At 50.5% G+C, this 24913-nt stretch overlaps 1 protein-coding gene across 1 annotated transcript in view; it reads right to left on the bottom strand.

Annotated features, from left to right (window-relative positions):
• Positions 1-1520: 1520 nt before the first annotated feature.
• Positions 1521-24913, bottom strand: part of ELMO2 (engulfment and cell motility 2) — a 195566-nt gene continuing 172173 nt past the window's right edge. Inside the window, exon 22 of the mRNA XM_083507396.1 lies at positions 1521-1568. Coding sequence (XP_083363522.1) covers positions 1530-1568 — 39 coding nt within the window. The 3' untranslated portion in view covers positions 1521-1529. The remainder of the gene's footprint in view (positions 1569-24913) is intronic.

Below are 24913 nucleotides of genomic sequence, written 5' to 3'. Positions count from 1 at the left end.
GGACTCTATATGGGCTCTTGGATACCCCATAAGGGAAAAAGGGCAGATTTTTGTTTACAACAGATGGCGATGCTCGAAGGGGCATTTGGTCACCCAGATTCTGGGAGCGAGGAAGGACTGGTGATCCAGCGTGCACCAGGCAGTTTGCCAGGAGGAATAACCAGTCCTCCATTGATCCCAGGGTCTGGAAATAACTGGAGGTCCAGCGGGGTTAACCAGAGGAAGCAACGCTTGATCAGGCTGGCCTTAAACAACCAGCCAAGAGATGCCGGGATCACCAGGACAGAGCATGCGGAAGTGAGTATAAGTAGGAAACACAGGTAGTGGGTTGGGTTCTCTAAACAGTAAGAGCTGTTCGACAGTACAGTACTGTTCCTGACACTAAGAGCTGTTCGACAGTGGAATTTGCTGCCAAGGAGTGTGGTGGAGTCTCCTCCTTTTGAGGTCTTTAAGCAGAGGCTTGACAACCATATGTCAGGAGTGCTCTGATGGTGTTTCCTGCTTGGCAGGGGGTTGGACTCGATGGCCCTTGTGGTCTCTTCCAACTCTAGGATTCTATGATTCTAAACCACAGCAACCAAAATTCTTTAATTCTTCCTTTCCTTCCTTCAAATCTAAACTTTCTCCCTCCCTTTTCCGTCACCTAATTTTCACCACAGACCCAAATTCATCGGAGCTGCCCAGAGGAGGGTCTTGTGTGCCCCTTCCCCTTTAATTCTATAGGCCAGCCTAATTACAACACTGCCCTGGACCCAAGCTGGCTGCAGCTCTGAGAGAAGCCAGGACCCACCTTCTGGAGAGGTCATGCAGCTGGGCGCCTCTCCATCCTAGGCTCAGGTTGTTGAGATGTGAATGACCCATAGATCTTAATGTCACTGCAGTCTCTGTCCTGCCTTGCTCTCCCCAGTCCTGGGTAAGCACTGGGGCCCCCTGGCATCTTGCTGAGAGTGTGCCCAACCTCTGTAACATTGGCACTAGGGGCAATTAGATAAATGTCACAAGTTAACAGAGTAACATAGTGCAAGGAAGCCAAGGGGTGCAGTCCTCTATGCATTCAGTAAACTTCCCTTTCTCTGCTCCCAGAGCAGTGCCGGATTTACGTATAAGCTACACAAGCTCTAGCTTAGGGCCCCACTCTCTTGGGCCCCCCAAAATAATTTAATGGGGGGAAACTGGATGTACATTTCCAAAATAGAAGATAAAAACAAAAAATGGCTTTAGCTATTAGGTCCATAAATTACCATATACTGTAGCATATATTCAACACAAAAACAGTGACAATTTGTTGTGGACAAAGGACAGCTGGACATATCAAGGGCCCCATTGCCTTCAGGAGCTGAGGGCCTCATCAAACCTAAATCCGGCCCTGTCCCAGAGGGAGAGCTAAGCTGTTCATCTCTGCATCAAGAAGAAATTTCTGACCATAAGAGCTGTTTAGTGGAGCTGTGGACTCTCCTTCCTTGGAGAGCAGAGGCTGGATGGCCGCTTGTCGGGGATGAGCTGAGATTCCTGCCTTGCAGGGGGCTGGACTAGATGGCCCTTGGGGTCCCCTCCAACTCAACAGTTCTCTGATTCTATGCAGCCTCAGCTCCTGGCTGTTACTAGCCATCTCCAAGAAGCACACACAGAGGCTCCTCAGGTTTCAGCCTCCTGCTGTGACCACTAGGCAGCTCTGCTTCCAGAGTTGAGTCATCTGAGAGCTCAATCTAATGGAAAAAATATAAGCCTTCCTTGACTCTTTTGCCAGAGTGGAACCTTTTTGCCGAAGGTAAAGTTCGCACTATAGCATTTTCAATGCAGTGCATTCAGACTCAGCATGTTATGTGCATTAAACCTATAACTTTAACGTTCCACCCCTGCCATTGAACATCTGCTGCTTAGGGTTATTATGATGATTATTACTGCATTTATAAATCACTTCTCATAGAGGAGAAGCTAATGGAGGCTACTAGCCATAGTGACTCTGCTCTGTTCTGCCTCCAGTTAGAAGAGCAATGCTTCTGGGGACTTCCGGTCAGCGCCAGCGATTAATGGTGGATTTCCCTCCAAGCTCCGGGGGGAGTCTGCTCCGCGAGTTCGGGTCCTGCCGCTACGGCGAAACGGGGACCCTTAAAAGTCACAGGTGCGGAAGCCTGTGAACAAGGAGACTTTGCCAAATGGTGCTAAAGAAAGACAGAACTTTTTTCATGTACGCTACAACGGCAGCAAGAATACTCATCGCAAAGTATTGGAAGACACAAGATTTGCCCACTCTGGAAGAATAGCAGATGAAGGTGATGGACTATATGGCTTTGGCTGAGATGACTGGCAGAATCCGAGATCAGGGGAAAGAGACGGTGGAAGAAGATTGGAAGAAATTTAAATTTTATCTTAAGAAACATTGTAAAATTAAAATTAAAAAATTCCTTCCAGTAGCACCTTAAAGACCAACTAAGTTAGTTCTTGGTATGAGCTTTCGTGTGCATGCACACTTCTTCAGATACACAGTTGGTCTTTAAGGTGCTACTGGAAGGAATTTTTTTATTTTGACTATGGCAGACCAGCACGGCTACCTATCTGTAATTGTAAAATTAATGAGTGCTAAAATGTTATGGCTATAAAAAATATGTGGATTACAGCTGTATTGATTAAGTAGAAGAAAAGAAAAGGAAACAATTAGATAAAATTAAGGGGAGGATTTGCTGAAATAAATTTTGGAATTGGAATGCAGAAAGGGGAGGTATGAGGAGGTCGGTGAAATAAGTTTTAAGAAAAAAAGATTTGAAATTATGCATGTTTGTTTTTAGTGTTTGTATGTCTGTATTGTGTTTTGTCTGTGTTTATATAAATTGTGAAAATCTAATAAAAAATTTATAAAAAAAAATAAATAGAAGAGCAATGCTTCTGAATGCCAGGTGCTGGAAGTGGCAGGAGGGCAGAGTTGCTCTTGGGCTCAGGGTCTGCCTGTGGGTTTCCCTCTGAGGCATCAGGCTGGCCCCTCTGATAACAGGAGGCTGCACCAGAGAGGCCGTGGTCCTGATCCACCTGCAGGACTCTTCTTAGGGCTGTCTGCTGTGATAAGAGAACCCCCATGCTCAGGGACAGTCTACCTCTGAATGCCAGATAACACCTGGAGCAACACCTGGAGAGGGCTCTTGGGCTTGAAACAGGCTTGCTGGTTTCCCACAGGCTAATGGGAGACCTTTTCGTGGGCCATTGGCCTGATCCTGCAGGCTCTTGTTATGTTGCCATGACTCACCCTGAAGTAATTTACAGTAGAACTGCATATATAATACAGATACATATATAAACATAGTTAGAACAATCACATATATAGGTATATATAAGCAAGTTGAGGAAACAGTTACAGTGGTGCCCCGCAAGACGAATGCCTCGCAAGACGAAAAACTCGCTAGACGAAAGAGTTTTCCGTTTTTTGAGTCGTTCCGCAAGACGAATTTCCCTATGGGCTTGCTTCGCAAGACGAAACGTCTTGCGAGTTCTTGCGAGTTTGTTTCCTTTTTCTTAAAGCTGCTAAGCCGCTAATAGCTGCTAAGCCGTTAATAGCCGCTAAGCCGCTAAGCCACTAATAGCCGTGCTTCGCAAGACGAAAAAACCACAAGACGAAGAGACTCGCGGAACGGATTAATTTCGTCTTGCGAGGCACCACTGTATAAAAATGGTTTGAAATAGCAGCACATGCATAAAATCAATTTGAATCCAAGGCAGGCAACTGAAAGATTTCAGAAGGGTTGCAGAAAGAGGCAAGTTTGAATGCGTTTCCCGAGAGTCTGGATGGTCTGCGTACCGTAATTTTCCTAGCCAGGAAAGGCCACTTACAAGAAAACCGCAGGTCTGAGTTGCCAAGGAGGAGCTATCCAAGGAGCAGGGAGTCTCTGTGATATTTGCTGCACAAGAATAGATTCTCCCTCTCGAGCCATTTTTTCATTTTACTGAGCTGGAGGAGTTAATTCCTGGCTGCCCTAAGCTGGCATTTAAAATTCTTCAGTTAGTGCAAGCAAAGAAGGAAGACTTTTTGACCTGCAGAAAGATCAAACTCCTAAGACGATGCTACTGAATCATGACAAGGCCGTTTTTTATCACTTAGAAACATAAAATTGTAGAGCTGGAAGGGCCCCCCAGGGTCATCTAGTCCAACCCCCTGCAATGCAGGAATCAGAGTTAAAGAATCCATGACTGATGGCCACCCAAGCTCTGCTTAAAAACCCCCAAGGAAGGAGAGGCCACCATCTCCCAAGGGAGCCTGCAGGGCACAAGACATTTCCCTGCTTTCACCAACTTCCACCACCAAATTAACTTGGGGGTCGGGGCCTCTTTGATATAGAAAATGTCAGTAGGGCCCCCACCCCAAATGCTTGCAGATGCTTTATAAAGACCCCCCCCCCAAGAAGTTCCAAATCTTTTTGTAACATCCTGAGCACAGAAGCAGATCTGAAACCTCTGGTTTTGGAGGGACCTGGGGAGAATCGTCTTCGTTAGAAAGCATGGTTTTAAAGTTCAAGCCACCGTTTAAGCAATATTACATTTTTAATATTGCTCTACTCTGGCTGCCCTGGTATTTGTATGAGAGAGTGGCATATAAACAAGCGAGGAAACAAACAAACAAACAGGTTGCCGACGCCCCTGGCCAGGGAAAGAGGATGGAGAGAGAGAAGGGGTTTGTCTCCCCCCAAGTCCTCCTCTTTGGATCCCAGGGGAATCAAAGAGTCCACTGAAGATTGCTCTTGGGGGGGGGGGATTAGGAGGGAAGAAGAGAAACCTGCAAAACATTTGCTGATGTCACAGAAAGGCAGAAACGGCACTCAGACATCAAGGAAGAAGGGGGGAAGATTACCAAGCACTTCTAGACTCTTCACTCCAAGGAGAAGAAAGGACAGGATTTGGAAAGGCATTTGCCGGAAGAACCGGCTCCTCAATATTGCGGGAGAAGGGCCTGTGCGCAGGAGGAGGGCTCTCCAGAGAAACCACGGCTTGGCTGTGTTTACTGCCTCTGATGCTGGAGGGAGCAGCGCCACCAGAACACGCACAGAAGGACCTGGATGGCTCACACATAATCTGGCCTCAAGGTGAGGCAAAGCGAAGCGGATTGCCAGAGGGCAAACAAAAGGAGGATTTTGCCATGCAACATCTGATCTGTTTACGCAATCCTCTGCCGATAGAGAAAGCAATGGCCAGCAGCTCTGACGGCTTTTTACATTGGCTCCCAGTACGTTTCCGAGCACAATTCAAAGTGTTGGTGCTGACCTTTAAAGCCCTAAACGGCCTTGGTCCTGTATACCTGAAGGAGCGTCTCCACCCCCATCGTTCTGCCCGGACGCTGAGGTCCAGCGCCGAGGGCCTTCTGGCGGTTCCCTCATTGCGAGAAGCAAAGCTACAGGGAACCAGGCAGAGGGCCTTCTCGGTAGTGACGCCCGCCCTGTGGAACTCCCTCCCACCAGATGTCAAAGCGATAAACAACTACCAGACATTCAGAAGACATCTTAAGGCAGCCCTGTTCAGGGAAGTTTTTAACGTGTGATATTTTAGTGTATTTTTGGTTTCTATGGAAGCCGCCCAGAGTGGCTGGGGAGGCCCAGCCAGATGGGCGGGGTATAAATAATAAATTATTATTATTATTATTATTATTATTATTATTATTATTATTATTATTATTTAAATAGGTTAGACGCATGCAGAAAGGAGGAAGGAAGAGTCCCAGTGACTATTCACCAGGATAGCGAAACGCGTTCTGCCCTCCTTCCTTGCAATCCTTTAGAGACTAAGGTGCCTCTGAGGATCAGGGACTCAGCCACACTTCCTCTTCGTCTGTGTCTAGAAAACGGGTCTGAGAAGTTTCCTGCTGGCCCCCTTCTTCCTAGGCATGTGTCCAAGCGCTTTCGCCTTTGCCACCCCTCCAGCTTTCCTGCAGAAAGCTCACTCTTCAGTGCTCAATTGGACATGCCCTTGGATGGTTCTGTGAAAAGCTTTGGTCACTGCACCTAAAAAAGGAGACATTGTAATCATATTACTGTAGAGTTGGAAGGGACCCCACGAGTCATCTAGTCCAGCCCCCTGCAATGCAGGAATCTCAGCTAAAGTGGTCATCCAACTTCTGCTTTAAAATTTCCAATGAAGGAGAGTCCACTGCCTTCTGAGGAAGTCTGTCCAGCTGTTGAATGGATCCTACCCTCAGAAAGTTCTTCCTAATGTTTAGTCAGAATCTCATTTCTTGTAAAAATATGAATCTGTTGGTTTGGGTCCTTCCCTCTGGAGCAGCAGAAAACAAGCTTGTTCCGTCGTCCAGATCTTCCAATGGCTCTCAGGTCACCTCTCATCTTTTCTTCTCCAGGCTACACATCCCCAACTCCTTCAAATGAGCGAACCCAAAGAGTGCTCCCTAATAGTTCCTCATCATACTAGAAAAGAGTGACAAGTGGGGTGTCACAGAGTTCTGTCCTGAACAATGGGCTCAATAAATAAAAAATTAAAAAATTGTCCAGTAGAACCTTAAAGGTAAAGGGACCCCTGACAGTTAAGTCCAGTTGCGAACGACTCTGGGGTTGCAGCACTCATCTCACTGTACTGGCCAAAGGAACCAGCACTTGTCTTCAGACAGCTTCCAGGTCATGTGGCCAGCATGACTAAGCCGCTTATGGTGAACCAGAGCAGTGCACGGAAACGCCAGGGACTGAGCAACGGGAACTCACCTTGTTGCGGGGATTCGAACCACCAACCTTCTGATCAGCAAGCCCTAGGCTCTGTGGTTTAGACCACAGTGCCGCCCACGCTGACCTTAGAGACCACCTAATTTTGTTCTGGGTATAAGCTTTCATGTGCACGCACACTTCTTCAGATACCTGGGTTCAATGTCTTTAAAAATAAATTGAATGAAGCAATTGAGGGGATGCTCATCCAACTTGCAGATGACACCAATTGGGGAGGGGTAGCTAATGCAGAGGAAGACAGAATCAGAATTCAAAATGACTTTAACAGATTGGAGAACTGGGCGCAAGCTAACAAAATGAATTTCAATAGGGACAATTGTAAGGTTCTGCACTTAGGAAGGAAGAACCAGATGTGCAAATATAGGAAGGGGGACACCTGGCTTACTAGCAGGACATGTGAAAAGGATCTTGGGATCTTGGTAGACCACAAGCTGAACATGAGTCCACCATGTGATGCAGCAGCAAAAAAAGCTAATGCTATTCAAAGGCTGCACCAACAGAAGTCTAGAGTCCAGATCATGGGAAGAAGTCATAGTCCCACTCTATTCTGGCTTGGTCAGAGCACACCTGGAATACTGTGTCCAATTCTGGGAGCTAAAATTCAAGGAGGACATTGACAAACTGGAAGGTGTGCAGAGGAGGGCGACCAAGAAGATCAAGGGTCTGGAAACAAATTCTTTGATGCTATGATTCTGTGACTGAAGGCCTGCATCTTTAAGAAAGCCTCTCCTTAATCTGCTCTGGGCTCCTTTGCAAGAAGCATTTGAGAGTCTTACAGATGTCCAGAGGGAAGGGAAGGATTAAAGCTGGCAGCCCTGAACATTGGTCTGTTAGCAAACCTGGTCGCTTAGTCATGGGAAGAGGAGAGCTGCAGCTCAGGTGCAGCCATGTGAGTCCCACATCACCTGGGCGGGGGGGGGGAGGGATGTGTCCCCCTTTGCAGAGGACTCTCCTGTCTGAATGGCTGTCCTACCCAGTCTTAAGCGTGGTTAAAAGAAAGAAGAACCAGGAGAAGTTATGGATGGGATGGGGTGGGGTGGGGGGGGTGAAGCCTGCCCGGATCTTTCCCCTGCACAGGCTCCCCCCTGGTCTCTTGTTCTTTGGCGTTATTGTGTCCTCTTGTCCCAGTGGCTTAATATGGATTACAGCATTTATAGCAGAACGCTGTCCTCTCCCTCGTGAGGGATTCCTGCTCCCAAAGAAACAGAGGTGAGGAAGAGGATTTGGACATCTATGCTACACTCTAGCAGCCAACTCCCAATTTATGGGTGATGTCGGTTTTAGGAGGTTTGCTCTATTTTTTGCCATATTATCTTTTGGCGACAAAGGAGACCGCAGGGGCATGCCGTTTTACAGATAGAAGAAAAAAGTCAATTAAAAAAATATATATTTATTGCTTTCCACACAGAGACAAATGTCCCAAACACAACTCTGAATGAAACAAGGACAAAAGACAGAGCAGAAACATGCTCATTCAGGAATATTTATGAAAGGACTCTCCTTCCTTGGAGGTTTTTAAGCCGAGGCTGGGTGGCCACCTGCCAGGTGTGATCTAGTTGAGAGTCCCGCATTGCCCCCGGGACCCCTTCCAGCTCTGCAGTTCTGTGATTCTAAGAAGTGCACTAAAGGGCCAAAAACATATCTCACTACCCTCCCAAGAAACAATCAAAGGAGATGGCAAACAGAAATGTTCTAGCCTGGCACCCTAAACGCCAGGCCTACTTCCATGCATAGAAGTGTTGTGTCTGAGGTTGGGATCCTAGAATAATAGGCAGGGAGGATTCTAGAAGGTAGCATCTGATTGGCAGTGGAGCCGTTCAATCCGGCTCCAGAAGGGAAGTTTGAACTAGCCTATCAGGTGTGACTTTGTCTTTGTCAATGGAGTTTTCTTGGCAGGGATACTGGAGTGGTTTGCCGGATGGTCTGAAGCTCAACATCAAAAAAATGAAGATCATGGCCACTGGGCCCATCACCTCCTGGCAAATAGAAGGGGAAGAAATGGAGACAGTGAGAGATTTTACTTTCTTGGGCTCCATGTCCCCTCCTCCTTCTGCAACCAGCTCCCTTACCCCCCGGTTTTCTAGAACACCCCCCCCCTGAAATGAAATGGGCAGAGCCACGGAGTGGGGGGCACAGGCACAGTCTGAGACTGCGTGGAAAAGACCTTGGAGGGGAGGAGTCCCAGTGGGCACCGGGAAGCCGGAGACCTTCAGTCCTCGCAACTGCTTCACCAGGGCAAGACCTCCTAGGAAACGTTGCTGAGACCCCTAGGCCTGATCTGTTTCCTTGCCTAAAGAGTTGACAGCACTCTTGCTTTCTTGCTGACCTGCTGCTGGCTCCAGCCCTGACAGCCCTCGTGCCAGAGCTGGCTGGCGTTCGGTGCTCCCACCGTCTTGCTCCAGTCAGCAGTCAAATCCTGCCCTGGCTGCAGATCCCGAATCATCTTCAAAGGCAGCCCCACATTGAAGATGCTGCATCTTCCGTGTGAGAAGAAATCCCAAGGCAGTTCACAAACCGCTAAAATCCAACAGCAAAATAGGGAGAATAAGACTGATTACAGAAATAGAGCAATGCATAACAAAAATGCAGAGCAGAACAATTTCATCAAAACATTAAAACCTCCGTAATTAAGGTGTATGGTAAACAAGCCTATTAACAACGCAACAGTTAGAACAATAATTAAAGCAGTAGGGTCAAGTCGGGAGATGAGGGGGATGATTGTTGAAACAGGCAGAATGCCAAGACTGACGGGACCTCTTGCTTTTCCACAGGGAGAGCGTTCCGCAACACTGGCGCCACCAGTGGAACATCCGCCTCCAGGTTACCACAAGATGGTGGGCACCAGGCCTTGGCAAAGCTCACTGGGGTCTGAGCAGAGAGGGGGGTGGGGGTCTTTCAGGGAAACTGCTCCAGAGCTCTTTAGAGCTTTGCTATGTAAGCTGCAGCATCTTAAAACTGGTTCAGGGGTAAATAGGCTGCCAGGATAGAACCCTTGGTGCTGGGTTGGTGGCAAGGAGCACCATTCACCCCCGGCTTGTGGCAGCACTCTGGACCAGTCGCAGCCTCCGTGGGAGCCCCACACAGAGAGCAGCAGAGAAGTGAGGCTGAGATGGGGGCAGAGTCCCCACAGACCTCTGCGCCCCCTTCCACCTGGAGGAAGCCCAGGGTGAAACATGCTGCGCATGGCATGTTGTCAGGGATGGAGATTGGATGGCCTCCTGTCTAGGGTTCTTCAGCTGCTTCTTGCATCGCAGTGGGTTGGGCTGGATGACCTTTGGGGATCCCTTCCGACTCTACAATGCGGTGATCCTAAGGAGGGCGCCCCGCCCAGCCGCAGGCGCTGGTGTCCTCCGAGGGGTCCTGCGTCGGAGGCCGATGGTGGCGGCTCCCTGCGCCTCTCTCCTGCCTGCAGTGCTTTCCGGGGTCTTTGGGTGCTGGGGAGGGAAGCTGGAAGGGGAGGGGACGTGTTTGGTCGGCCCAGCTCAGCCGCCGCCGCCGCCGCCAAGTTGCTGTACCTGACCAGGAACGAGATGGAGACACGGGATCCAATCCAAGGCCGGCGCGGAGGCGGCAGCTCGGCTCGCAGACGGGAGGGACATGCCCGGAATGCAGCCGACGTCGTCCGCGCGCCCACGGGGAGCCCTTCCCGGCTCGCCTCCCTCCCTCCCTTCCTCCCTCGCAGACGAGTCTGGCGAGCTCGGCAAGCCGGAGTCGCCTCCTTTCGTGGGACCCCTCGAGCCCATCCAAGCAGACCCCGCACCCCCGAGAGGGACTCGAGGGTTTGGGGCAGAAGGGCGGTGCTCGTCCCGGCGTCCTCTGTTGGGTGGGGCCTCCTTGTCCTCTCCCCCCCCCCCCAGTTTCTGGGAGACTAAGGCCACTTCCTCCCAAGCCACCAACCTAGATGGCTTTCAAAAAGGGCGAGAGACAAATTAATGGAGGATATCTGCGCTCTGCCTGCCCGGTCGGAAGCGCCACCGCTTCTGAAGACCGCTTGCAGGACACCAGAGAAGAAGAGAGGGCTCTGGTGCTCGGACCTTGCTTGCGGGTTTCCCAAGAGAGACATGTGGGAGGGCACTGGACTGGGTGGGCCACTGGCCTGATCTAGTAGGCTCTGCTTATGGAGGTCTGATGTGATAGACTGTCCCTGAGCAGGGAGGTTCTGCTGTCTCTGAATACCAGCTAGTGAGGAGAGGGCGCTTGTTCCTTTGGGCACCTGATCAGCCTCAGGGCGCAGGACTAGGTGGGCCACTGGCCTGATCCAGGGAGCTCTCCTTATGTTCTCAATCCTGCGTCCTCCCTGCAGGAGGTTGTGCCCGGAGACGGAGCTTCGGCTGCCGCTTTCGGTGGCGCAACCTGCTCCCTGGCCCGCTCCGTCGGAAAGAGCAGGGCGCGCTTCCAGGCAGAGCGAGGCATTGGGGAGCGGGACCCCCGTGAAGCCCCCGGGAGGGGTGGTCGGAGAAAGAGAGAGACCCCCGCCCGAGGGGCAGCTCCTTGGGCGCCCCCCCCTCCCCCTCGGTCCCTTCCCGGCGCAAGGCGGGCTTGGCCAGGCGGGCGCGCCCGGGCCCCGCGCTGCCACCTCGGCTCGGGCTGCCTCTTGACGGCGACGCGCAATCCGAAGTGACAGATCCATCGCGGTCCATCTGCCACTCCGCCGTCAGCCCGCAGCGCTGCCTGACATTTCCAGCTCGGCCCTGACACGGGAGCCCGCGCGGAGGGAGCAGGAGGGGCGGCTCCGGCACGGGCGCAGCGGCGGAGGGCGCAGGCAGGGAGCCCGCCGCCGTCGGAAGGGAGGAGGAGGCGGCCCGGGACTTCTTCAGGGGGCCACGTGCTGGAAAGAGCCGGGCCAAGACTGCGGGGAGGGAGCGGGGACCATCGTGAGCCCGGCGGCCGCCCCCTCGGGGCTCGGCAGACCCCCCAGCAGCAGCAGCAGCTCCCTGCTCCCCAGGGAGGAAGAGACCCACGTGGCCGAGCCTTGGCCGGATTCCAGCAGGCCCGAGGGGCTGCCAGCTGCCGCCACCCTCCGTCTCCCTTCATGGTCTCAGCAGGAGAGCCGCTCAGCCTCGGCTCCGTGTTCCGGTCGCCCCCCCCCAACTGTCACTCCAATTCCGTCTCCTCATAAGCGACAGGGAACAAGCTGTGCTCAGGCAGGCGAGCCGGGCAGGCAGGCAGGCAGGCAGCTCCCCACCCCTCTCCCCTCCTCCTCCTCTAGGAAGCCACATAGGAAAAGGCCTCATTCTGCTCAGGATCCACCCATCAATCAATTACTTGCAGTTCTCTCCCGCCCTTCATCCAAGGATCACAGGCTGGTTTACAATATAAAAATACAAATTTCCACTGCTCAGTCAGCAAAGCATGGACTACTCTGCAGGGGTGGCGCAAACCACACACCCTCAGCCACAGCCCAACCTTCACTGTGGGGGGATGAACACAGCAGCAGAGTCATTGTCACGGGGTTTACAGACCCGAAAGAACAAACCACAAAGCCAGACCTGAGCCTGAACTCCTGGCTGCCCTGCCGAGTCCTCTTCAGGCTGGGACTGATGCCCAGTCACAAATACACCAGAAACCTCCCTTGCTTCCTATGGGCAGCCAGTGCTTCTCTTTGACAAAAGATGCCTCAAGGCAAGGCTTCAAAATGAAGCATAGAATTGTGGAGTTAGAAGGGACCCCAGGGGTCATCTAGTCCAACCCCCTGCAAAGCAGGAATCACAGCGAAACCAGGAAGTCCCTGTAACCCTTTAGGGGTCTCTGAAGCCATTGCTGGTTCCCTCAATGTGCTCATAAGTGTGACTTTCCTTGTTGGTCAAGAACAATGGGAGGCGGGTTGCAGGCTCATATTGGGCAGAATAGTGCTGGTACATTATGTCTCCTGATTCTTGTTCAATAAGGACTAGAAACTTGGGGGAAGGAAGGAAGGAAGGAGAAGGACGTAAGAAAAAGAAAAGAAAAGAAAAGAAAAGAAAGAAAGAAAGAAAGAAAGAAAGAAAGAAAGAAAGAAAGAAAGAAAGAAAGAAATGTCTCAGAACTCAGCACCAGCTGAAACAGGCTTGGCAGTTCCTTGGCAGGTTGCAAGAGGGCAGAGTGTGCCCCCCCTCCCTGCCAAGCCTGGGGAAACATTTCCACCATGTTCCGTTTGCCAGAGGCAAGCAGGGAAAGCAGCCTGGGTGCCTGTTTGTCTTCTTGGCCCAGAGACAGCTGTGCCCCAGCGCCCTGGAGGAGGCCTTTGGAGGGCAGCCCCCCATGCCTGCCTCTCCCTCGCTCAGCTGACAGGAGACCTACGCCAGGTCTCCTCTGCCAAGTGGCTCAGCTGCAGCCCTGCCGGCCTCCTGCTGCCGCTGCTGCCTCTGGAAGGATTTCCCTCGGCTTTAATCTCTCCTTGGGATGGAATTAAAACTTTGCACGAACAGCGCAGAACAAAGCCCGGGTGGCGCATTGGCGGGGCAGGATCAGGCCGGCTTCCCTCCCGCTGCTGCTCTTCGCGGCCGTGTGACTCTGATCTGGCGGCACAAAGGAAGGGAGAGAGGACAATTATCAATTTTAATTAAAGGCAGGATGTTAGTGAGAAGGAGGGCTGGGCTGGCTCCCAGACAGTTCCCTGTCACTTCAGCCTGCTGACACCGCAGAAATTGTCGTGGATTCATCTCTATTAAAAACTGCCTGAGCACATCTCTTTTCCAGGACTAAGGCAGGCAGGCCAGCCGTGACGCTTGGCCACAGGGGGATCACGGGGGGAGGGGGAGGAAGGCTTGCAGGGGACAAAGGAAACCCAGAGCCATTGCCCCTTAGCCCTAAAGCAGCATCAGGCATAAGCCCAAGCCCGACACTGGTGGGGCAACAACCTGCTTGCTCTCTGAGCATTGGATAAAGGCTGGGCAGCTGGGAGGAGAGTCACCTGGCTGCAGGTGAAATCACCTGGCCGGGCCTTCCACCGTCTGCAGCTGTGTTAAAAAATGAAATAGCTGTGTATTGCAGCCTTGGAGAATGAGAAGCAAAGGCTATGTGGGTGTAGATAAGCGAAGAGAGAGGAGCCGGCGTGGAGGTGGGGGAGGTCCAGCAGACATGGAATCTATGGGCTTGCAAAGAGCTTTCGACAAAGTCCCAGCCAGAGGCGCCTGAGAAAATGGAGGCATCATCATGGAATAATAAGGGGAGAAGCCCTCTAACCGACTGGCCACGGGTTCAGGGAGCAGTGGAGGACTTCGGGCTTCCAAATTTCAGCAGCTCCCTGTGCAAAATTTGGTGCGCCCCCACCTCTCGCCTTCTGTTCCAAGCCATAGCTGAGGCACCTCCTGAAGCCCCCTCTTGGCTTGGTGCCCAGTGCAGGAAAACTGGCTGAGCTCCCCTAAATCTGCCTCTGCGGGGAGCTGCAGTGAATTGGGCACGTCTCAGATGAGGAGAGGCAAGCAGAGGCAGCAGAAAAAAGCAATATTTAAAATATTTGTATGCTGCTTTGCTATTGAAAATATCCAAAAGGCTTACAAGAAAAGCCACCCAGCAGACGGCAATAAAATCAGCAAAACAGCAGCAGAGGCAGCAGAACAGAAAAAAACCAGTTAGCTTATCATCTCCTCAGCTCATCATCTAACAGACAGCAATGTGGGACCTGTTTGTGGTTGTGTTCTACCAACCAGCAGGCGCCATGATGGATAAGCCTCTCTGCTGGCTCCTCATCTAGCCATCCTCTGAAGAAAGGAGAGCCTTGGGAAGGGTCTACAAAGAAGCAGAGTCATGTACAAGGAGGTGGTCCTTCCACCAATGTGACTCCAACATCTTTGGGACCTTGAAGATCAAAACCACCTCGCACTGTGCTTTGAAAGTCAGCGCAGATTTTCCAAAACCACTGAGAGATGTTCAGACCAGCATGCTCCAGGTAACAAGGTAGCTAAGCCAGTAATCAAAGTCAGTGGAAGTTTCAGGGGTGGCCTTCCTACACAGAACACATTGCAGAAATGGCACCTGGATGTTGCAGGAGCCTGGAAGGTTGTAGTAACCGCAGCCAGGCTCTCTCAGCCCAGGAGGGGTCCTGTGCTGCCTCTTACCCGAGGCTGGGAAAAAACACGAGCCAGAGAGCTGAAGAAGAGGGACCTCGGCCCATCACAGGAGGCAGGGAGAGCCACCAGCCTGGATGACTTTAGAAGAGAATTAGACAAATTCAGGGAACAGAGGGATTTCAGTGGCTCCTAGCCAGGATGCCTGTGTTCTGCCTCAACAGCTGGAGGCAGCAGTGCTTCTGAAGGCCAGTTGCTGGAAGCCTCATTACTCTTCTGATGTTCTAACGGCCCCACAGGGTTGCTTCCATGCAGGCCAGCTGCAGGTCACTCAACTGTGCTGTTCATGTGTGCAAGTTTTGAGCACAGTCCACAGGGGGTCACCCTCTTCAAAATTCCAATCCATTTCCCCCCTCATTCCATCCAGATTTACTGTTTCTGTGGTTGGGTTTTAAAAAAAATGTGTGTGTGTTGGAATCCAGAAATGGTAAGACAGGAAATAATATGGGGTGGCCTTTCAACCAGGATGAGGTTGTGTGGACACTGCGCAAAGCAGCCACTCTTGAGCAGCCCTGTCCTGGTGGGAGAGGCTTGAAGCCCCAACACAACTTGGTAAAGGTAAAAGGTAAAGGACCCCTGAACGGTTAGGTCCAGTCAAAGGCGACTGTGGGGTTGCAGCACTCATCTCGCTTTCAGGCCGAGGGAGCCGGCGTTTGTCCACAGACAGCTTTCTGGGTCATGTGGCCAGCAGGACTAAATGCTTCTGGTGCAATGGGACACCGTGATGGAAACCAGAGCACAGGGAAACACCGTTTACCTTCCCACGGCAGCAGTACCTATTTATCTACTCACACTGGCATGCTTTCAAACTGCTAGGTTGGCAGGAGCTGGGACAGGGCAATGGGAGCACACCCCATTGCAGGGATTTGAACTGCCAACCTTCTGTCTGGCAAGCCCAAGAGGTTCAGTGGTTTAGACCAGAGCACCACCAGCGTCCACGAGAGGGCCAGATCTCACAGCAGTCCCAAGCTAGGAGTTTGACCCCACCCAGAGGAGCCACTTGGACAACCAACTGGTTGAGACACCTCTATTTTAGATGGGCTGATTATGAAGGGAGGCGGCTGGCAGGCCCTAGTCGGATGGATGTTTAACATGGTTTCTCTGTCCTATGGACTGAAATAGCAGGACCAGAGAATTAGCAATGGTAACGATGAATAGACAAAGCCATAGATGAACCCAGCCCCAACCTCAGTTATGTCTGTAGATGGAGGAAGAGCAAGTCCTATTGACCAGCCCCTCCTGCTGTCTGGTCCGCTTCCACGGGGTCCCTTTCAGCACCTGAGACCTGGCGAGGTGCCCAGGGTGCCAGCAAGTGTTTGCCCAACCTCCTGCCCTTGGGACACTTGCCCATTGGGACTGGGTGGGGCTGGGTGGTTACAGGGTGCAGGGAAAGAGGTTTTACACAAGGAAAACACAGCCAGGAAGCATCCGATGGCCAAGAGAAAGAAGGAAAGCCTATCTCAACGCCCTGCAGTTTGGGGTATTTGGGGTAGAGGCACATAGACCTCCCCCCGCCCCCCATTTGGAAGGAGGAATCTTAGAAAAGTTCATGAGTGGAGAAACTCCAGAGACAAACAGTTCATGTTTGATATATGACAGGATCATCAGGAAATGTTTTTGGGACTTGGCTGGTCAGAGAGGAAAACAAGCACTTGGGTACTTCGAGAGAAGAGCAGGGATAAAAACATTTCTCTGAGGTTTGACAGCTGACACACCCTGTTCTTGCAGGGGAAAACTGCTGCATGGACAGTTTATAAGATTGAGACGTAATTGCTCTTCAGAAAAAAAAAAAATCTTATTTCCAGGAATCTAGAAGATTAAGTAATCAGCTCCTCGAGAGGCCATGCTAGGGAGAGGTCTGGAGGCAGCTGCCATGATGACACATGATAATCTTTTAGTAACATGCAAGCAGAAATCTTCCAATCGGCTCAACTGTAGCTTGACATCTCATTACGTAACCAATATTTTACACAGTAATGTTAAGAGATATTAGTACATTTCAGAGGGAATACCAGGGCATCAAGAAGAGGCATTGATTTCCTTCCAAAGAACCAGAGACATGAGACATGCTTCAGTTAGCCGTGTCCTGGAGGCACAGGTGGTTGTTTAATCTCTCCTTCCGATTGCACATGGTCCAGGAAGAGAAAGGAAAATACTGGAAGAAAGGAACTGGCTGTGGAAATGGTTTCGTGGGGGAAGATTTGGCTTCTTCAACCATGGCCTCTGCTTCCATGAAGAAGGATTTCTGGCAAGAGATGGTTTGCACCTCACAGAAATCAGAAAGAAAGTGTTTGCTAGGAGTCTGACGAGCTTTAAACTGAACCCCATGGTGGAAGGCAACAATATTTCAGAGGACTGGGGGACACAAAGTACTGGGAAGTAGAACTTCCTTGGTGTACAATAAACTGAGGTCACACTATAGGAACCTGCTAATGGGCAGGAAAAAGCAAGATGGAAGCAGCTGGAGGGAATAACTTGTTTCAATTATTTCTATACTAATGCACAGAGTATGAGGAATAAGCAAGATGAGCTTGAGTTCTTAATACAGGATAGCAAATATGATACAATATCCCACTGAAACCTGGTGGGATGAGACTCATAATTGAAATGGAATAATTAAGAGGTATAACCTATTCAAAAGGAATAAACCAAACAGGAAGTGAGGGAGTGTGGCATGATATGTAAGGGATGTGTGCACCTATGGGGAAATTAATGACTGGTATTCAAATTACACAAAATTAGATTCTGACTAAATATTAGGAATAACTTTCTGATGGTAAGAGCTGTTCAGCAGTGGAAGAGTCTTCCTCGGGAGGTGCTGGACTCTCCTGCCTTGGAGGCTGTTAAGCAGAGGCTGGCTGGCCATCTGCCAGGGATTCTTTAGCTATGATTTCCACTACACTACACTACACCTGCTTCCAACCCTACAATTTTATGATTCTATGTGTTTAAGGGGGGAAATCCTGGGCACCATCAGCCTCTTCAAAAACTCACAATCCTCACCCACCTGGCCAGCCATTGTGCCTATTGCAGATTCACACCCAACCTGACAGGTTTCAGGTTTCCTCATAAACTGCAATTGGTGCCGTTTAAGCTCATTCCCATTGATGTAGTTTTGAAAATGAGAACAGGAGATGATCTCTGCAGCCTTACAGATGTGCAGCTGGGCACCCCACTAGTTATTCATGTTCTTGAGAAAAATCAATACAGCATCAGACCTTCAGTTTTGGGCTGTCAAGAAAGTTAATTAGGCAAGTGATAAAGTTTTACTTTAAAGGGAGAGACAGTAGATTTTGAAATGGAAAACCCACAAGGCCCAAACGAAGAATTTTTATTGTTTTCCTCTTCTGTAATCTATTTTCGGACAATGCCAGGTGGAGGAGTGGGAAGAAAATGAATTTAGATTTCATAAGAAACTGAGATACTTTGATCCTCCTTGTAAATATTCTTGGTCTTTTGAGATCTACCCTGAACCAAGCTAGAATTTTAGGGCTTGTTGTGGGACTGACTCCCCTGTGAGGAACGACTTCTGCGTTTGGGGCTATTTGGTTTAGAGAAAGGTGAGTGAGAGGTAACAGGGGTTTATAGAACTCTGCCAGGCCTAGAGAAAGGTTTCCCTCCCTGGAAATTGTGAGCATCCAAGGAATCTGAAAGTTGGGAGAATCAGGACAGGTAAAAGGAAGACTTTGGATGAAGGGTGGAATATCAGTTTAACAATAAACGAATAAATCACATTCACCCAGTGCTATACCAGCTGCACTGGCTCCCGGTGGAGTACAGGATCAGGTTTAAGGTGCTGGTTTTAACCTTTAAAGCCCTACAGGCCTAGGACCCACATACCTACGGGACCGCCTCTCCTGGTATGCCCCACGGAGGACCTTACGATCTTCAAACAAAAACATATTGGAGGTCCCAGGCCACAGAGAGGTTAGGCTGGCCTCAACCAGAGCCAGGGCTTTTTCGGCTGTGTCTCCGATCTGGTGGAACGCTGTCACAAGACACTAGGGCCCTGCGGGACCTGACATCTTTCCGCAGGGCCTGCAAGACGGAGCTCTTCCACCAGGCCTTTGGCCAAGGCACAGCCTGACCCCCTCTCTCCTTCGATAATCCTCATAGAACTCTAGCCCAATGGTTGCCATTAAATTGACTCTGAATGGATTTTAGAATGAATTGATTTTAGAATGCTGTGTTACTTTTATTGTTAAAATAAAAAAATTCCTTCTAGTAGCACCTTAAAGACCAACCTTAAGGTGCTACTAGAAGGAATTTTTTTTTATTTTGACTATGGCAGACCAACACGGCTACCTATCTGTAACTGGAACTTTTATTGTTGTTAGCCGCTCTGAGCCCAGCTTTGGCTGGGGAGGGCAGGATATAAATAAAATTTATATATATATTATTATTATTATTAATACTTTTTCCACACAGCACAAACTATGGCACTTGCTCCCGCGGGAGGCAGTGAGGCCCCTCTAGTTAAATGGCTTTAAAAGATGATTAGACAAATTCCCAGAGGAGGAGGAGGAGGAGGAGAAGGGCGATGGATGGTCAGGAGTCACAATGGTCACACTCTGTCTCCATAGTCCAAATGCCTGTTGGTCTCATGCTTGGATCCTGCTTGCAGGCTTCTCATTGGGGGCATCTGGTTGGCCCCTGGGAGAAGAGGAGGTGGAGGCCCCACTGGCCTGATCCAAAAGGCTCTTCTGAGGTTCTTAATGAAATCCCTAAAAGGGGTGAATTCTGGTGCTGGAGGAGACTCTTGAGAGTCCCAAGGACTGCAAGAAGATCAAACCTCTCCATTCTGAAGGAAACCAGCCCTGAGTGCTCCCTGGAAGGACAGATCCTGAAGCTGAGGCTCCAAGACTTTGGCCACCTCATGAGAAGAGAAGACTCCCTGGAAAAGACCCTGATGTTGGGAAAGATGGAGGGCACAAGGAGAAGGGGACGACAGAGGACGAGATGGTGGGACAGAGTTCTTGAAGCTACCAGCATGAGTTTGACCAAACTGCAGGAGGCAGTGGAAGACAGGAGTGCCTGGCGTGCTCTGGTCCAGGGGGTCACGAAGAGGCGGACACAACTAAACGACTAAACAACAACAAAAGGGGTGAGTATTTTGGTTGCAATGATTGTCTGATAGAAGGCACTTCAGAAGCCTCTCTTGGCCCAGCCTGGCTGGCCAGAGGTCCAACCCAGACTTGCAGCAGCCTGAGACACACCTTGGCATTGTTATGGAAATGACGGGGGGGGGGCGCATCTTTAAAGTTGTTACAATGTTACAATATTATGCTTGAATGTACCCTTTCGACTTGACAGCTCAGGAAAGATACCTAGCTTTATAAATTCATATAAAATCAGTAGTTTGGCCAATTCTCTTCATTCCAATGCCATTTTGGCCTCCTTTACCTTTTGACTCCTTTACCTTTCTCTCCTGCCATAATCCCTCAAGCGTGAGGTCACATGCACAACACCCCACCCAAGGGTGGCAATCGCTGAGCTGATAGCTGACCATAAAATCCCAAGAGCTCATCCCCAGACTTGCCCCAGGACAAGGATACCTAAAGAGTTCTATTTTTCTTTGGGGATAGGTACTTGAGAGGTGTTGAGAGAAGTGTCTGGACATGTTTGCCAAGGTTGAACTGGTGTAACCCCTGGCTACCCCTCCCCTTTAGTGACAAGTCAGTGATGTAAGGAGGATGTATCAGTGATGCTGTACAAACTGTATTCTGGGTGATTTGGGGAAGTTTTAACAGAGGAGGTCACCCCACGCTGGGGTTCTTACTCCCGTGGGGACCTGTTGCGCAGCAATAAGGATCATGGTCTACTGACTGCTGTTTTGCTCCAAATTACTTGGCTGGAACTTCCTTCTTTTACTGACTGCATAGACCCGCAAGCAGGGCTGTTGAGTAGTCTCACCCCAGAATCAGAGTATTTTTCCACAAGTTCCTCGGGATTCTTACCTTGAAGGTTTTTTGAGCTGCTTCCAGGCAATATGTACGTTGCGGTATTTTTGTATGGAAAAAGAAAAATTGTTTAGCCTTATTGACAATAGGTTTCCATGGGAACGAGGGCTTTACAAGCATGTGGCTTTTGAGACACTGTTTTATGTGTGTGTGTGTTTTTTCTCCAGAAGCCGTTTGCCGCGCAGGGTGGATCTGAGATGTTACCTGCTTCCTGGCAGGTGGGGGTTGCTGCTGCTGCTTCCCAGGAGGGAGGAGGCGGCAGGGAGATTGGCGAAGCATAAAAGCATCAGCCGTGGAGCCAGGCCCCCCCCCACTGGTCCCCAAGAGCCCCCCACCTGCCAGGAAGGGAGGGAGGCTCTGCTCTCGCCCTCCCCGCCTGCCGGCCTCCTCTGGCTCCTCCATACCTCTAGTAATTGCTGCCCCACTTTTCCTGTCAAGGCCCTGAGGGAGGCCTGTGGGGTATTAATAAAAAGTGCATGGCTGAAAGAGCTTGCTAACTTTCTTACTAGTTGCTGGAAACCTCAGGAGGGGAGAGTTGCTCCCCTGTGCAAGTTTCCCCCTGTGAGAACAGGGTGCTCTCCTAGATGGGCCACTGGCCCTGATCCAACAGAGGCTCTCCTGGTGTTCTTATGGCTCTCCAGCAGAGCAGTGCCTACCAGGGGGTCTGCTCCTGAATAAGTCCACCCTGAACCCAGAGACATTTCTCAACTCCCCCCCCCCCCCATCATTAATCCCCCTCTCCTTGGGCAGGTGTAGTGGAAATGCAGGAGACAATTGTATTTTGAGGAGTTAGGTGGCATGTCCCTTTCCCTTTAACAGCCCCAGTTTGACTCTGGTGTTTCTTCACACACCTGTCGGGAGTTTCCTGGGTTCTTCTGGGTTCTTGCAGGTGCTGGCTGGATGCCCGGCTGCAGGTAGTGGGAGACTCTCAGCCGCTCTGTATTAGTTCCATCTCAGGGTCCTGGGCTCATCCTGAGTAATGCCAGGTGCACTGGATTCCATCAAGGCAGGCTATAAAAGCCATAGGTGGGAGGGACCCAGATCAAAGGACCTGATGCTGGGAGACCGGCGGTCGGGGTCTTTCTCCTGCTGCTCTAGCTGGGGCTCCGGGCAGCTGAAGAGGAGATTGGGCAGCCCCTGTCGGGTATGTTTTATGTTATGCTTTGCATGCCTGCTGTTTATCTGTTAATAAAACTGTTTTGGTTCCCTTTCCACCTCCTCATTCCTTTTGTCCTGATATCCTTGGAAAGAACTGCTGTATTTGGCAGCGCAGCAGGATACTTGAGAGGACGATGGTGGTGCAATCGCAGGCACTTCTGGGGGAGCTAATGCTCCAGCCTTGGTTCAGGCCCTATTTGGGAACTGGGTCAGCCTTGACTTCTTTCATGGATGGCCTTGACCAGGAGAGGAGTGCAGGCAGGGCCACCCTGTTGCTCTTTCTCACTTTCTCAGCAGCTTTGGACACCATCAGTTGCTGAATCTGCCTGGAGCAGCTCCATGAATTGGGGACTGGGGGCTGCAGTGGTTCCGATTTCAGAGAGCAGCATGGAGTTGCTGCCTCTCAGCCCCCTGGCAACTGCGCCATGGGAGAGGGCTCCAGCGCTGCTTAACACCTCTAGGAAGCTACTGGGAGCTGTCCTTTTAGGGGCTTTGTGGCTGGGTGTCACCAGCACGCTGTTGAGCCACAACTCTATTTCTCTTTTACATCTGAATTAAGCGTGGCTGTACAGACCCTGGACCACTGCCTGGTGTGCTGGATGAGGGCCAGGAAGCTGAATCCGGGGAGACAGAACTGTGGCTGAGCGGTTCTTGGGCCCAGCAGCTTCTATGCCCATGATAGAGCTGCACTTTATCTGAAGGAGCAGGTATGCAGTTTGGATTTCGGCAGGACGCTCCATCGGCTGCACCAACGGGAAACAAAGGAGAATGCCCATCCCAGCCTCTTGTATCAAAGACTGTGGAGAGCCAGATCACATAGAACTGATCTGGTTTGATCCCCATATGGGACAACTGCATATCAGGGATGTCCAACAGGTCACTTGCGATCTACTGGGAGGTTTTGGTAGATTGCAGTCAATCGCCGGCTCTTCCATCTGCCCCCCCCCGCCCCACCCTCTAGATTGTTATACCAGAAGATGGAGCTGTCTTTGCAAGGCTGACTGTTTCATTAGTGATCTCTTAGTGAGTGCCTTTTTTTATTTATTCATTAGCCTTGATCCCACCCACAAAAAATCGGGATTTTCCTCCCTAAAAAAACTCAGTAACTTTGACCTGAACCCCCCTCAAAAGGGGTAGATCACTGCCAGTTTTTAATTGTGTGAGTAGATCACAGTCTCTTGAAAGTTGGCCGTCCCTGGACTAGATGATCCTTGGGGTCCCCTCCAACTCTACAGTTCTGTGATTCTTTGAAAGTGATGCTAAGCGTGTGTTCCTGAAGGGGTCAGAGCCCAGTTCTTGGGTTCCAGGTGGTGGTCCAGGAGGAGGAGGAGGAAAGTGTGGCAGCCAGAAAGGAGAAGCTGTGAAGCCGTCCTCACCCCAAAGGGCCTGGGCTCCGGGGGGGGGGAGGCCCTGCCGGCAGCTGCAGGAGAGCTCCCCGGGGCCCTTGCCTTCCCTTCCTCCTCACCCCACTTGTGTGGCTGGTGGGTGGTAGGGTGGTAATCAGCCCTAATCAGCTCAAGAAATAATTGCCAAGCCTCCCGCCGCGAAATGATGGCTGAAGAGCCCCCCAGCCTCGCTCAAGTGACTGCCAGGCAGATGCCGGAGCAAGAGAACTTCCCAGAGGCTCCAGAAGAGGGTCAGCGGCAAACCTCGGGGGCATCTGACTCCAAGGACAGAGGGGGGCTTAGCTCCTGCTCACAGGGCAGAAGGAAGGACGGCTCTGAGGTCAGGGTGGAGGTGCAGAATTTGGATCCCAGGAGCAGCTGGGCAGGAGGAGCCCCAGGAAAGGACTGCCAGGTTCCTGGCACAGCAGCAGCAAACACACTGTTGTAAATAAAAATATGCCCTTTTCCCTTATGGGGTATCCAAGAGCCCATATAGAGTCCTTACATAGGTTCCCTATTGGTAGGAGAAAATAACAGAGGCCAACCAGGGAATATTGAGAAGCAAAGCAGCTAGTAAACTTGATCTTTATTGATCTGTTGCAACAGGGTACTCCCCTCACACGCAGGAGAGGAAGAGGACCCAGAACTATGGCCTGCAAGGCCTTATAAAGACTTTTGAAATTCCCATTCTCTAGATCAGGACCACCCCCAGAAACATTATGCATACATCACAGAAGGGGTGTAACCTAAGACCACCCCTTAGATACATCCCACCTACATCACAGAAATTTAAATGTTGTTTTTCTCTTGTCCTTGTTTATCTCCTGTCTGGCAAGTTACTTGATTTGGATTTCTGGGGAGCCTGGCCATTCTTTTGTAGTGGTAAAATACTTATTTCCTGGGCCAGGTCACAGGCTCACACCTTATTCAAACACAGATTAAGACAGGATTTGTGAAGGAAGAGACAATGGGGAGGCTTTTCCATTTTTAACCTTGCAGAGAAAGGATTTGGTCAGTTTAGGAATCAAAATGGTTCCAGGTTGGCTTTCCTGTGCTGATCTATGTATGTGCAGTTATGAACATTACCATATATCTAAGACCATAAAATTCCTATCACAACACTCTGCTTCCTCATGGCTCTCTCCATCTCCTCAGAAGAGAGGAAGGAAGGATTGCTCTCGACTCATTCCGTGTCGGAATGCCATTCTACAAATCTATGGGACTGTGGACAGTTCTGGTCCCCTCGCCTCAAAAAGGATCTTGTGGGAAAGGGTCAGAAAAGGACCACTAAAATGATCATGGGGCAGGGGGGAGCGACCCCCATACGAAAAAGGGTTAGAGCGTTTGGGACTTTTCACTTCAGAGAAAAGGGAAGGGAGAGTCTGGTGGAAATTTATAAAATGATGTACGGAATAGAGAAAGTGGAAAGGTTTTCTCCCTATGAGTTGTGGACACCCAAGGAAGAAGAATATTGGAAGATTCAGGACAGATTAAAGGAAGGCCTTCTTCACAAAGCACAGAGTTAAACTATGGAACTCCCTCCCACAGGAGACCGTGATGGCCACTGACTTGGATGGCTTTAAAAGAGGATTAGGCAAATTCGAGGAGGAGGAGGCGAGACTGGCTCTTAGCCAGGATTCTCTGCTCTGCCTCCACAT

The sequence above is a fragment of the Podarcis liolepis genome (genome assembly GCF_965112155.1).
Source record: "Podarcis liolepis genome assembly, chromosome: 6".
In the NCBI taxonomy this organism is placed as follows: Eukaryota; Metazoa; Chordata; class Lepidosauria; order Squamata; family Lacertidae; genus Podarcis; species Podarcis liolepis.
Note: the sequence above shows the minus strand (reverse complement) of the source record. Positions and strands in the feature narration are given on the sequence as shown.